The 14,745-nt window shown below is 44.9% G+C and overlaps 1 protein-coding gene across 1 annotated transcript; it reads right to left on the bottom strand.

Annotated features, from left to right (window-relative positions):
• Positions 1-303: 303 nt before the first annotated feature.
• On the bottom strand, positions 304-13,581 carry LOC142470952 (extracellular calcium-sensing receptor-like). Its single transcript, XM_075577758.1, has 7 exons — positions 13,562-13,581; positions 11,765-11,986; positions 11,110-11,401; positions 8,412-9,242; positions 6,601-6,828; positions 1,292-1,415; positions 304-1,214 (listed from the first exon to the last, which is right to left on the bottom strand). The coding sequence occupies exons 1-7, from the start codon at positions 13,579-13,581 to the stop codon at positions 304-306; spliced, it is 2,628 nt and encodes an 875-aa protein (XP_075433873.1).
• Between the last annotated feature and the right edge of the window lie 1,164 nt (positions 13,582-14,745).

Genomic DNA, 14,745 nt, shown 5'->3' with positions numbered 1-14,745 from the left:
GTTAAGCTACAAATTATATCTACACTTATAGAGATATTGCTACATATATTCATTCATCAATAGGGGTTTGCACCTCTTTATCTTTAGACACAGGTGAAGATTTACTCAGAGCCTTTATTTACTCTACAGCGTCTCCAGCTATATACAACTCCATTTTTTTAGAGCACCGGACTAATGTGCTTTGTGTAGTTCATTACCTTCCCTAGTTTTGGCTTAATGCGGGACACTTTTTGTTTTATAGGGAACAATTATACTTAAAGTAAATTATTGAAAAGTTCTGAAAATGTTTATTTCTTTCATCTCTTAATTAGAACCTTTAGTTTTCCCCATGAGACGTTCTCTCGAGTTCATGTTGGGTCGGAACAATATGATGAAACATTTTGGTACAAACATGCAGACCACCAGGGCCCAGCTGGATGACAGGATGGCGAAGACCTCCATTGCCACGGTGTACCTGCCACTTGCACTTAGAGAGGCCGGGATAAAGGACACCCAGACACTGAGGAAGGCCAGCATGCTGAAGGTGATGAACTTGGCCTCATTGAAGCTGTCAGGGAGCTGCCTGGCCAGGAACGCAACGGTGAAGCTGATGGTGGCCAAGAGTCCAAGATATCCCAGCATGCACCAGAAGGCAGCAGGGGAGCCCTCGTTACACTCAACAATGATGACACCAGGTTGGCTTTGGATGTTGTTTTCTTGGAAGGGAGGGAAGAGCACAAGCCATGAGATGCACACGAGGAATTGAAAGAATGAACATAGGACAATTATCATGTAGGACACCTTAGGACTGGTCCACTTCCTCATGCTGCTCCCTGGTTTGGTGGCCATGAAGGCGAAGACTACCATAAGGGTTTTGGCCAAGATACATGAGACACAGAGGGCAAAGACCATGCCAAAATCAGCCTGGCGTAGAAGACACTTCTCAGGTTGGGGGAAACCAATGAAAGCCAAAGCGCAGAAGAAGCAGAGGGACAGGGACGCCAGGAGAAGACAACTGAGGGTATAGTTGTTGGCTTTAACAATGGGAGTGTTCTTATAATGGTTAAAAAGTCTGAGGATGGATACTGGCATCATGGAGGAAAAAACACTGATAGCAGCTAAGGTGGCACCCAAAGGCTCTTCATACGAGAGGAACTCGAAGGTCTTTGGGAGGCACTTGTCTTTCTGGAGACTTGGCCACTTATCCCAAGGGCACATGGAGCATTCATCTGAGTCTGAAAGATAAAAGTGAAAAACACTTGACCACCCAATATCTTTTGGTTTGTCCATGCTGTTTCTGTTATCTGCTCACCTGTCTGGTTGGAGATCTCTCCTTGGGGACAGGGGACACATTGGAAGCAACAGACAGGCTCTCCTCTTCTCAGCACCCTTCTGAAACCAGGGAGGCAACTCTGACTGCAGACGGAATGAGGAACCTGGGGGACAATGCATGGTCAGCAAGTCACAAAACGATATGTGGTGAGAGGCAGGAAAAAATCAATGTCCCATAAGTCCCTTCACTTGGATCACTGTATAAACCTGTGGTGGGACAAAAACTCAATGGGCAATACTGTATGTCCAACTGCCAAAGAAGGGATGTTCAATATTTATATATGTAATTGTGAACTTTCAATCCCTTCCAATAATAATAAAAATTATTCACCTGCAACACTGCCAATGTATGCAGAGTTTTACACAGAATTTTACAGATACAGGGAGTCACTGTCAATTCAAGCTTGCAATCAAATTTACGGTTCGGGTTTGATAAGGTCACAAGTAGAACTGACACTGGGATTTGAACAAGATAAACCAACTCAAATATATGTGAGTTTTGATATGAACAATATGACCATCTTTATTATTCGGCATCGACTGGCACTGCCAGGTATTTTAGATGCAGAACACACACTCAAATCCTTAAAACTACATACCTGTGTCGAGGCGCATGCGCGGCGGGAATGGTGATGGAGGTGTAATTCAGAAGCTCTACTACCCGCCGGCAATAATCAGCTAATTAAAGGCATTTTCGACACGGCTTCCGAGACCCAAGCCCAGCACTGCGGTTGCGAACCACCACTGATCAATAATATACCGCACACAAGGGGCCATGGCAACGATTAGGCAGAAAAACAAACGCAAAGCAGACGTGCGCTCCTACTTCACAGGGGGAGGAAAGGCCAGAAGAGAACCTGGCGGTCTCTGACTCTGACTCAGCCCCGGAGATGGAGGGGACATCGACAGAGCAGTCAGGGGTAATAAAAAAAGAGATTAGCAGCTAACCGATCTCAAGGCTTTTTTCAGAGGGGAAGTGGAGAGCCTCCGGAAAGACATCCTATAGATCCGCACGCATACCAATGAGTTGGAGGAGAAAATGGAGGAAAGCTCAAGATGCCATCTGGAAACTAACAAAAGTATATGGGAACTGGAAGCTAGAGTGATGGAGCTAGAAGACCGTCAGGAGGACGGCGAAAATAGGGACCGGCACAATAACTTGCGTATAAGGGGGATCCCTGAAAAGATTCTAGACCCGGAGGCTCTGATCAATAGGTGGATGAGCACCATTATGCCAGGCAAGACAGAGGCTGAACTGCTAATGGACCGCTGCCATCGCGCCCTGAGGTCGCGCCCAATGCCTAATAACCCACCTAGGGACGTGATCCTCCGGCTGCACCACTACAAAACTAAGGAGGAGATCTGCAAAATCACGCGTGCAACCCCTACTGTCACCTATGAAGGAATAACTATGCGGTATTTAAGGACTTATCTCCTATAACCTTGGCGAGACGGAGGGCCCTGCAGCCGTTTACGAGGGTGTTGCGGGACAAGGACGTCCGTTACAGATGGGCTTTTCCGTTCGCCCCCGAAGTAGTGAGGAACGGCCGCCCCCATGCCCTAAAAAATCTCACAGAGGGGACAGCTTTCCTAAAAAAACTGGGAATAGCTGCTACAGTTACCAGCCCGGGGAGCCCTGAGACACGTCCTCCACGCCCAGCAGAATGGGAGACTGTGCCCACGTCAGCTGAGAGGCGAAAGGAAAGGGTTGGAGCAGACACACAGTAACCCTTAAAGTGATAGCTACGTTTCAAAGCCATCTACAGTTATGGTTCTAAAAGTTGCTTTTAAAGTTGATGACATTGCCCGCCTGATGGGGAGTGGACTGCGGGCCTGACCGAGCTTCAAAAGAGTAGCTGCGGGAGCAGCGGCGGTGGACTAATCCCCCTACAGTGGCAGCCGAGCTGAGTCTTCTGCGGCTGTCACCGCAATCGCAATATGCGGGCAGACTCCAGGCAGACGCGGCTGGTGACACGCGGCTGGTGCCGCGTGCCGCGTGTCACTGTGGCGCCGGTTGCATGTTCCGCCGGCTTCCCCGGGTAAGGGGACAGGGGAATGGAGGGGAGATGCGGGAAGAGCGGAGCAGAGGCAGCCAGGGGTTCGCGAGGGGAGGGGAAGATGCACAAAGCTGCCGAAGCAGAGGCGGAGCAGCCAAGCATCCAGGGAGTCGCGAGGGGAGGGGAAGATGCGGCTGAGCGCGGCCAAGTTCGGCGCCAGCCAAAAAAAGCCCCGGACAATTACGGGCATTTGTAAGATTGAAGCTGGCCGCAGCAGTACATCAAGTGCTAAAAGTTGAGCCGAAAATCCCCCAAAATGGCGACATAGGACTTACCTGAGGAAGATGAAGGGAAAGCGTGGCAAAATCTATGGCGGCAGCAGTTTCGGTGGGACAGAATGGTGAGCAGAACGAGCCCGCCCTCAGTTGTATCCGTCCCTGCCCACGTCCAGCCTCCGACTGAGGAGACACAGCCGCGTCAGCAGACATGATCTCGTGGAGCGGCAGAGACCCAGATGTCCCAGACACGGAGATGACGATTCACCGGAAGTGCGGTGCCGGAAGTGCCCCGGCACCCACCGGCAGGGGTACACGAACTCCGCTGCCGGGGAGGTAGAGGCGAATTGGTGAGCACCGCATGGCAGAAGATTCGGAAGGAAGGGGGAGGGAGGAGTGTACAAGCCAGGGCAGCACCCGGGAAAGGAGAGAGGGGAGCATCACAAGGAAGGGTAGGACTAAGAGAAAGTACAGAGAGAGATTAAAGAGAGGGGGTCTGGAGCATACTAGAGGGGGAGAGGGGTCCGAGGCTATGAGGTTAGGTAACGGAGGGGGGGGCAGGTTAGCGGAGGTCACAGGGGGGCCACCAATAGGGGGAGAGGAGAACGAACTGCACGAGGGGAAAGCAGCACCGCAGGTCTCAAGGCAGATACCAAGGCAGGAGGAAGAATACGGTTAGGGTTAGGGTTAGTTTAGGATATCGTTGTTTTCCCTGGGAAGTATAGGTTGGGCACACCAAGGTTTAGATTAAGTTGGACACCATTGGGTTTTTGGGAGGTTGTCCCAAAGATGGACAGTAGAAGCCGGCGGGTGGCTAGGAGATTACCACCGATCCTGCCCACAGGCATGCGCTTCCGCGACAGGGAGGTGGGTTTAGCACGCATCCCTGTAAAAGTCCTGGAAATACGTGGTCAGCAGGAGAGACCATGGGTCTGGACTTGGAGGGAGGAGGGTCCAGAGAGGAGGAGTTACCTCCGGACATTGAACCTGAGGTCCTTAGAGACCACCAAGGTTCTGTATGTGTGTATATATGTTTGTTGTTTCCCTTGCTTTTCCCTCGTGTTTCCTCCCCTCAATGTATCAGATCCCCTACGCGAAGGAGTGAAAGCTAGCGAGAGTCACCAACAAGGACGTCATCACCAGCGAGAGCCACCTCCCTCGGGTAAGAACCTGCTCCACCTCATGCACAGCAACCCACATCTCACACAAGTATGGCAGTAACACTTATTTCCCAAAATGTTAAAGGGTTCAACAGCCCAAAGAAGCGTAAGGTGTGGTTTTCCTACAAGAGACACACTTTAGCCCACACAGTAGCCCCGGATTCTTAGACAAAGGTTATAGGCAGTTTTTCCTGGCCTCCGCCAAAGAAAAAAAGAAAGGTGTAGCTATTGTATTCAATAACAAATTCCCTTTCCAGATGGAAAAGTAAAAAGAGACAGCAAGGGGAGATAGCTCATCTTGGTAGGACTCCTACAGCAGTGTAGATTAACGTTAGCCTGCGTGTTTGCGCCCTGCGAGAACGAGCCGCAGTTCTTTGACGAGTTTTTTCCGACATTACAAAGATGGGCAGAGGGGAATATAATCCTGGCAGGGGACTTTAACAAAGTGATAGACCCCCGAATAGACAGATCACCACAGCAGCAAAAAGCAAGACAGGCAGGAAACGGTCCATTGTTGGAAGGCCTCAGGCGAGGGAGTCTGATTGACATTTGGAGGGATCAGCACCCTGGCGAGCGGAGTTATACTTTTTACTCAAACCCCCATGACAGCTACAGCAGGATCGACCACTTTTTTGTGTCCAGTAGAATGGTCCCACAGAGCTCCGACTCCAAAATACACGACATTACGTGGTCGGATCATGCATCAATAGAGCTGAGATGCACACAAATTAGGCCTACTAGCCCGGGAGCAAACTGGAAACTTAATGAATCACTGATTAAGATACGAGAACTAGAGAAAGTGGTTAAAGAGGAGATTAGGCAATTTTTCCAGACTAACCTAGGCAGTGTGGAATCCCACACAATGTTGTGGGAGGCTCACAAAGCCACGATGAGGGGGGTGCTGATAAGCATAGCAGCGAAAAGGAAAAAACAAAGGGACGCCAAATCGGTACAATTATATCGGAGGTAACATGAGCTCTCTGCACTACATAGCCGATCAGGCAGAGGAGATACCCTAAAGGAGTTGAAGGATGTAAGGACTGAGCTTAACCTCCTCCTCACTTCCAGGGCCGAGAAGGACTTGAGTTGGACACATAGAAAATTTTATGAGAAAGCCAACAAGCCGGACACGATGTTAGCCAACCGATTTCGCAATAGGCAACCAAATTATAATATACAAGCAATTAAAACTAAGTCAGGGGAGACATCCTCTAACCCCAAAGTTATAGTGGAGGAGTTTAAACAATGTTATGCTCAGCTGTACAACATGGAGAAGGTGATTCATAATGTAAATACAAGGGGCATACTGCGTAAATTTTTAGCAGATGCTGCACTGCCACAGTTGGGCAGACTGGAGCGGGAGGCGATACAGGGTGATTTTACACGGGTGGAATTGACAGCGGTAGTCAAAAATTTAAAGTCTTCCAAGGCCCTGGGCCCACACGACTTCTCCAACCTCTACTACAAAAAATTTATAGGTACACTAGCCCCACATATGCTCCGGTTATTTAACGGGGTCCTGGCGGGAGAGCCCTTCTCAGAACAGATGCTCCAGGCGTCAATCTCCTTGATCCACAAAAAGGCCAAAGATCCCACAAATTGCCAAAGCTATAGGCCGATAGCATTGATAAATTCGGATGTTAAAATCTATTCTAAATTACTGGCCAATAGATTAAGTGTTGTCCTGCCTAAGCTGATCCATCCGGACCAGGTTGGCTTTATTAGAGATAGACAAGTGGCCGATAATACTAGTAGAGTAATAGATATAATTGACTTTGTGTAACGCAATGTTAACTGTATGATATCTATCTGAAAAATAATAAACAGAAAGTTGAAAAAAACAAAAAAACTACATACCTGTCTTCTCCCTGAGGCCCACATCACGGCACTTGCATTGATATTAAAGGTGTTTCCATCTGAGGCTGCGGTGTCGTAGCTTCCCACCTTGACCTGCCTCATCATGCCATCTGCCCCCAGCTGCCAGTTCACAATATCGTACACTGCAGGTGGGTCCCCATTCCTATCAAAGAAGACCTCTCTGCCATTGCTCAGCCTCACACGTACGTTCTGGATGTAGTGTAACAGCTGCAGGGGGGAAAATGATCATCCCTCATTTATTTGTCCTCTATGGACTGACAATGACTACTAAACAGAATTCATTCTCTCGACCCTGTTAGGAAGAAAGACATTGGGAGACATTTGTCCACCTGAGGTGAGATTCTTAATATCAACCTCACATACGGGAACATCGGGTGTTATTATTTTCTCTTGTGCTTCTACCCACTCTGTTTTGTGTTTGTATTCCTGAGTTTCTGTTTTTCCCCTGCTCCAAACAAGGGCTGTGCATTCCCGTTCCCCGCTTCTTTTTTTATATACTGTAGTATTTTTTTTTTATTGAAAGCCTTGCAATACAGATATTTGTCAACATTTGTTAAGATCATAAATGGACAATATTTATTTTGTCATAACAGGTTACAGTATTTCACCTTTACAGATTTTTATGACTTTTGTCTTTTTATTTTATATAAAGCTAAACTATTACATTTTGGTCAAAACAATGTTTCAATTTAAATTTCTTTATCTGCAATATATTCCTTTTCTAGAACATGTACAACAAATAAATGGTAAGCTCAATGGATAGTTAGTCATTGACAACAACTCCTGCATCACCACTGCCATGCCACCGTTGACTTTCTCTCGTCTCCTCGCCCCCCCAATACCTAGTCTTTATGTGTTTGCATTGTTTGTTATTGTTCCCTTTCCGTTCCCCACGTCTTCCAGGATAAGTCTGTGTATGCTCAGGTTTAACCACAGAGATATAACAGTCCTTCCTTACACCAGTGCCACTCAGCCAAGTAACCTCCAGGTGAAGGAACATTCAATCACTCAGTTATTTACCACAGAGATATAATAACCCCTCCTTACCCCTGTGCCACTCAGCCAAGTAACCTCCAGGTGAGGGAACATTCACACCACTCGGTTATTTACCACAGAGATATAACAACCCTTCCTTACCCCTGTGTCACTCAACCAAGTAACCTCTAGGTGAGGGAACATTCACATGCTTTGAAATATATTAGTTAAATATGTCTTTATAATACTACACAGTATGGGTTCTGATATCTCCTCTCATTTATTGCTCAGCAAACCCATTTTCTACACTTTGTACTCATTCCTAAATTAAAGCGGCTGCCATGTTTCTCTTATTTAGTGACATTATTAATCCTCAGAGAACTTTATCTGCAAATATGATAAGACACGTTTTCTGATAAGAGCCTCCTTAGTATTTAGGGAAAACAGCTCTGTGCTGCCCAGTGGAGTAGAGAAAGTGAGAATAAATAGTAGGAGTTGCTATGTGAACACTATACTGCATGCTTTGGGCCTTCTTAAATAAGAGTTACAGTAAAATACATATTAAGACAGCTTGGGAACAAATTAATGTTGGTTGACCTGTTTTAAGGGCATCACATGAAGCTCAAGTTCTAGATAGGTCATAATAGGGGAAACAATTGAAGAGGAGACCGGGGAGACATTAACATACCTTATTGCTGAACATCACAGTTTCATAGACACACTTACACATGACCCCCCAATAGTCTTGACCACCAGGGATTTTTTGAAACTTTACGTAAAATACAGTAGACATTTAGCAGATACTGTATTAATACCTGCCATGGTGTGAAGCTCTGAATATCTGTACAACTTCCATTATTAAATGGTCCTCTCCCCTCCTGGCATGTTTGCAGATCATGCAAAGCTTTGGCTATGATATAAATAGCGGTATAGATGTTATAGGAACCTCTTAAGCTGGTCACATCATTGTAGCCATTCTGGATACTCTCTAGATCCTCATTTCCAGTACACAACTTTGCAGGATTATCCCATGAGCCTGTGAGGTTTCTCTGGTCCAAGAAGTTGCAATCAAAAGCTTCTTCCCAGAACTTCTTGGTCCAGGTTTCCCCCGTGGTTTTGAAGGGATGGATGCTGTTTAAATAACCTCTAAACCCTGTAATTGTTGTGCTGTGGAAGGCAAAACCCATAGAGCCTGAGAGGATTGCAGAGTACTTGTCTATTGATAATACTTTTGACATGGACCAAGCTTCACTGGCCACAAAGATCTTCCCGGTCACGTTCTGCCTCAGTATCTCATCCAGTAGTTGAACCATTTCAACATCCATGGAGAAGATCACCACAGCTGTGGCTGTTGACTCTCTGATGACCTTAGTGAGGTGGGAAGCATTCTTATCCAGGCGGCTGAGAAGGATGAATTCTGTGAAGGCCACACAAGCTCCAGCCTTGAGGATTTCTTGCTTTATCACCTGGATGCCCTGTTCTCCATAGTTATCTCCCAAACCTATTAACCCAACCCACTTCCAACCAAAATGCAACACCAGCCGGGCCAGTCCCTGTGACTGGAAGGCATCACTGGGAACAGTCCTGAAGAAGGAAAGGAACTGTGTCCTGTCACTCAGGAGGGAGCTGGTTGAGTAGATACTGATCTAAAGTAACAAATGGGAGTTTGATAAGGTACAGCTAACCGTTTCACTGAAAATATTGATATCATTAGAGCTATTACTTAATATTATGGAAATGCTTTTTTTCTGAAATTTCCTATCAAAAAATAAATAAAAACTAATGGGATGAACAACATGTGCAGTAAAAAAAAACCATTCAAAGCCATACTATTTGTATATTTCCTACTATACATTGCTGGTAGTAAAGTGTTTTGCAAAAGAGAAATGTAACATGGCTCAACAGAGTTGGGTATAGTAAATATGATTGCCATTATTAACACTGAGTGAGGTGTATGGGTGCTACCTACGCAATATGGATAAATGCAAGGACTGGAAGGAGGTTAGGTGATTATATTTCACAATTCCCTCCCCCAAAAATTGCATTTGTGGTGCACTCCCAGGTAAATGATACCATAACTTGTACTGTTAATATTTAAAATAAGATGACAAGACTGAAGATAAACATAATGTAAATCGATACAGTGTAACACTCGTGCAGTGAACTTAGCTCTCCCTGCAATCTATTTCTCCGCCCCTGATGAAGCGGGTATGTGAGCGAAAAGCGTAGGGCGTCACAATCAGGAAGTCTTTGCTGATCTGGCAGGGACAACTTGTGTTAGAAACGGGAGTTTGATATATTTTCTGTGAATGCTCGATACATTTTATCTCCGCTCCTCCACCAATGACAATATATTGTAAGCCAATATAGGCAGGTACCATAGAGAGCATCGTTGTAACAGCAATAATATTAGTGGAGTCACTGCAATATGAGAGATTGCTACAATATAGACCTATATGTACATTGTTTCTCTGCTCTTTGATCAATGTCATTATTAGACTATAAGGCAGTTACAGTACTAATGTTACAATGTTACTCTATTTATAATTATACTATCTCAGGCAGTAATTATACTGTACACTTTCTCAGACAGTCTTTTGCAGTCCGAGCCTGCCTTTTTCTAACTGTTTCCTCTATCTACAGTACAGATGCAGCGGCCGTTATTCGAACATTTCACCCGTTGTATACCTCGGAAAACCCATGTCATGGTGCATGATTTCTTCCAACCTTACCGTCTTAAGACGCGTGTTGACTCGTTTTTATCGAGTGCAGAAAATGGCATTTTAGTGTTCTGGTTTTTAAACACCTGAAATTGACACAGTAGCACAGAAGCACATTACTGTACACATTACAATTCATTCATTTCTGCCATGGATACGTGATGAATTGCACCCAAAAGAAATCAGAATCCGTGAAATTCAAACAAATCAACCACGGTAAACACAGGCATGAATGCCGTGTGGAATACAGCAGAGCACACAATATTTCTAGCCTATCAATACAAGTTATTTTACTAGTATCCTCCTTGCAGGTTACTAACCATTTAGATATGAGGCTTATTTCGGTTCATGTTCCATCTATTAATTAAAGTACACCTTTGCCTCTGTCCCAGGTATCATTCTAGGAATTCGAGCATTTTTCCTACTAGTATATCAATGTTAAATAAATCTATTATCCAGGTCAGCCTACATAATGTACAATCTGATCTCAACACCTATCCTGATTTTTAACTTAATTTTCAGTTAATTCAGTTAACTGCACAAGTGTTACACTGCCTCGATTTATATTATTTTTATCTGAATTCTTGCCATCTTATTTTAAACATTAACAATACAGTAAACGTTATGTTATGTTTAATTTACCTAGGAGTGCACCACAAATGTAATTCTTTTGTGGGGGATTTGTTTTATCTATCACCTAATCCTCCTTAACTATCTTCCTTCCAGTCCTAGTTAAGTGTTTAGTTGCTATTAGGAAGAGAACAGGGAGATAAGAGCTGCCACTGATCCTTACCTGTGGGTATCTGTACAGACCTAGGATATGAGCCATGAGAATGGAGTACGTGGAGGTTGAGTGTCCAATGATGGCAGCCAGAGGTGGATTCTCCCGGCAAGAGAAATTGGGGATACCCTGGTTCTGACCTGTTAGAATCTTCAGGGTTCCATCCACCTCACTCTGTAGTTTGCGACACGAATCGTAGATTTGAAAGCCCAGGGTGATGTTTGGGAGGAGGTCCTTTCTTCTGTTGATCTCCTCCATGCTGAACCTCATGGCCTGGAAGTGCTGGAAGACTTCAGAAAAGAAGCTGGGGGTGAGAAAGAGGTGACCAATTATGTGAAATGACCCTTTGCCTGTAGATACATTGAGTAGAGTGGATGGAGGATAAAGAAGGCAATGGGAAAAATGTCTGTGTAGAGGAGGTCCAATTTCATATCATCTACGAGAGAGAGAGAGAGAGAGAGAGAGAGAGAGAGAGAGAGAGAGAGAGAGAGAATAGTGTGAAGAGAAAGATTATGTGTGAGAGGAAAATAGAAATAAATGGGGAAGAAAGAGGGAGAGAGAGATGGGGAGGGAGAGGGGGAGAGTGAGGGATATTGATAGAAATTAGAAGAGAGGGAGAGATTTACAACAGTGAAATAGTGAGATACGAGGACATTATAAACCTTACAATTTACAGGCTCCCTGTGGGGGTGTCTCTGTGAAAAAAGTTTCCAGGTACTCTATGTCAATATGGAAGGGAATAACTATGCCTATTAAGACATCTCCATGCTTGTAGACCCCAGTGAGGTCCGAGCCCCGCAGTTTGCACCCCAGGCTGTCAGAACGAGAGGCAGGAGTGAGGTAGGAGAGAACGAGGTGCCATGTAGACCAGTATAAAAGGGGCATCGCTCTGCAACCAGACAGAAGGACATTAAATCATAATCCATCATTCATAAAATGGGAAATCATAACCCTACAATGTAATTGTTACCCACATATTATATACCAGGCATTATTACTATATAGGATAATGACATTACCTGAGCAGAAGGTGGAAGTAAATAGAGATACTCTGCATCATTATACAGTACAATGTGTTAATTATCAATGTATAAATTCTAAGCATCATTATACAGCACGATGTGTCCCTGGTTCTTGAACACTCGTTTCTTGCCCATCCCGTTTCCTCCCGCACCCAAAAAGATACAGACACCATGGTGGGGTACAAATGGCCACCGCATTTTATTAAACAAACCACAACACTCCTGGACATGGTCAGCAAGTCGCCCCCACCCATTGACCCTGATTCTGCTCACCACCACTACATTACCCAATGGGCACTTCAGGTTTGTAATACCCGGGTTCTCTTGGAAATACACCCATAATCCCACCACACCTTGTCCTGTCATAAGGGTGCATCCTTTGGACCCCTCCCGTACCTATAAATTAAATAGCCGGACAAAACTGACCCTCAAGCTGTTAGAAACATCATACAACCACCAACACCTTTTACCCCACCATCCTCCATCCTATTTTATTATTATTATTCTCACTTTTTCCTTTTTTCCCCCAACATAAAATGATAACCTGTTACAACATCATCTTAACAATCACCATAATACATAACTTTCCCCAATAAACATGAACCCCAAAAGGGAGAGGGTGGGAATGTTCTGGGGAGGTGGAAAGAGGATGAGAGAGGAAGGGCATAGAGCTTTAGCCCCTTAAGTAGTTCACCCTCCACCCAATGATCACTTCACAGCCCTTCGGGCCAAAGTTGATGCCTGTCTTTTCTTATATGGTCAGGGCTTACTTTATCAATGTATAGATACTTTGTATAATTATACATTGCAGCCTGTTCATTATCAGTGTATAGAGCTACTCAGCATCATTATACAGTGTGCCATGCTTATTATCAGTGTACTGTATAGACATACTTAGCATCATAATACAACACAGCATGTTCATTTTCAGTTTATAGATACTTAATATCATCATATAGTGTGTTTATTATCAGTCTATAAATACTAAGCATCATTATGCAGCGTGCGGTGTTTACTATCAGTGTATAGAGATACAGTACTCAACATCATTATACAGTGCAGTATATAATATCAGCAAACTTGCTTACCTCATTCTCTCTCTCTCTTTTTTGGCTGTGTGGATATTTATAATAAATGCCCCTTTTTATACATAAATGAATTCCCTCGTTAACAGAAAGCACTAATTAGCACTGACCTCTTCAGTTCTACAGAGCAATGTGTGTTTGCAACATGTCAGCCTGGCACGGAGGGGGAAAATGAGGGATATTTCTAACAGGGTAATTATTTAACCGGTGGGACTGAGTTTTTCCAGGAGAGGCTCAGAAAATTCCCTTTGATGAGACACAGAAAATAATGCACAAGTCAATTTCTATTTTATTTTAAGAGATATAGGCTAGGACAGTGTTTGTGTTCCCATTGGCCAATTCATATTTCCCACTCACCTGGCTTTTCGAACCGGCATGACACCCCCCCCCCCCCCACCTCTTACATAGCCAGCGGGACGATCCCCCATTCTGATTGGCTGGTAGAGTTATGATCCATTCTCTGACTGGTCGCTAGTCTCCTTTCCATGTTAAGCATAGGACAGCGAGGTCTATGTAAGGAGACGGCCTGATCAGAGAACCAGATGATCTTGATGTTTGGGTCGGTGAGGCGCTGGCGGCCTTTTCAAAGTTGCTCTGTTGTGAATAGCAGAGCAACCGGCTTCCCTTTGCAACCGGCTTTACTTTTAGCCGGAGAAGCCTGCCTAGCCGATACCAAGTTTTAAAGACGCAGCCAAGTTTGGAGCGGAGAACGAAGCGGGGAAAGCATGGCGGCTCTCCTGAAAAGAGTACTGTGTGTTCCTGGATGTGAGTCGGACAGAGTAAGCTTTCCCAAAGTGGGCACCCTGCACCTTGTTGAGGCTAAATATACATCCCAGACCCCCAGTTAAGTGTGATTTACCTGTATTTTATGTATCATTTGTATGTCTGCGGGTTTTACCCAAATAATTCTCATTATATTCCACTACCTTGTTCTGCCTAGTGACATGATCCAGAAAGGTAAAAAGTGTCAAAAGCACTACTCTCCTGTGACAAACAGATCATGGAAATAAGTGCTTCAGACTTAAACATAACATTTGGGAGGAGTCCCTGCTCCGAAGAGCTTACAATCTAATTGGTAGGTAGGAAGAACATGCAGAGACAATAGGAGCGAGTTCTGGTAAGTGTGTCTGCAAGGGGCCAAGCTTTAAGTATAAGGTGTATAGTATTAGCCAAAGAGCTACACATATGCTTCGTTAATCTGGTGTGATTTAAGGAGGGTCTTAAAGGTGGATAGAGAGGGTGCTAGTCGGTTATTGAGGGGAAGGGCATTCCAGAGGTGTGGGGCAGTCAGTGAGAGAGGTTTAAGGCGGATGAGGGCTTTAGATACAAAGGGGGTAGAATGAAGATATCCTTCAGATGAACGCAAGAGTCGGGATGGTGCATAGCGAGAAATTAGGTCTGAGATGAAAGGAGGGGCAGAAGATTGTAAAGCTTTAAAAGTGAGGAGGAGAATTGAGTGTTTGATACGGGATTTGATAGGAAGCCCGAAGAGGGATTTCAGCAGGGGAGATGCTGAGACAGATTTAGGAAAGAGTAGAGTG

Source organism: Ascaphus truei, chromosome 20, assembly GCF_040206685.1.
Source record: "Ascaphus truei isolate aAscTru1 chromosome 20, aAscTru1.hap1, whole genome shotgun sequence".
NCBI classification, from domain to species: Eukaryota; Metazoa; Chordata; class Amphibia; order Anura; family Ascaphidae; genus Ascaphus; species Ascaphus truei.
Note: the sequence above shows the minus strand (reverse complement) of the source record. Positions and strands in the feature narration are given on the sequence as shown.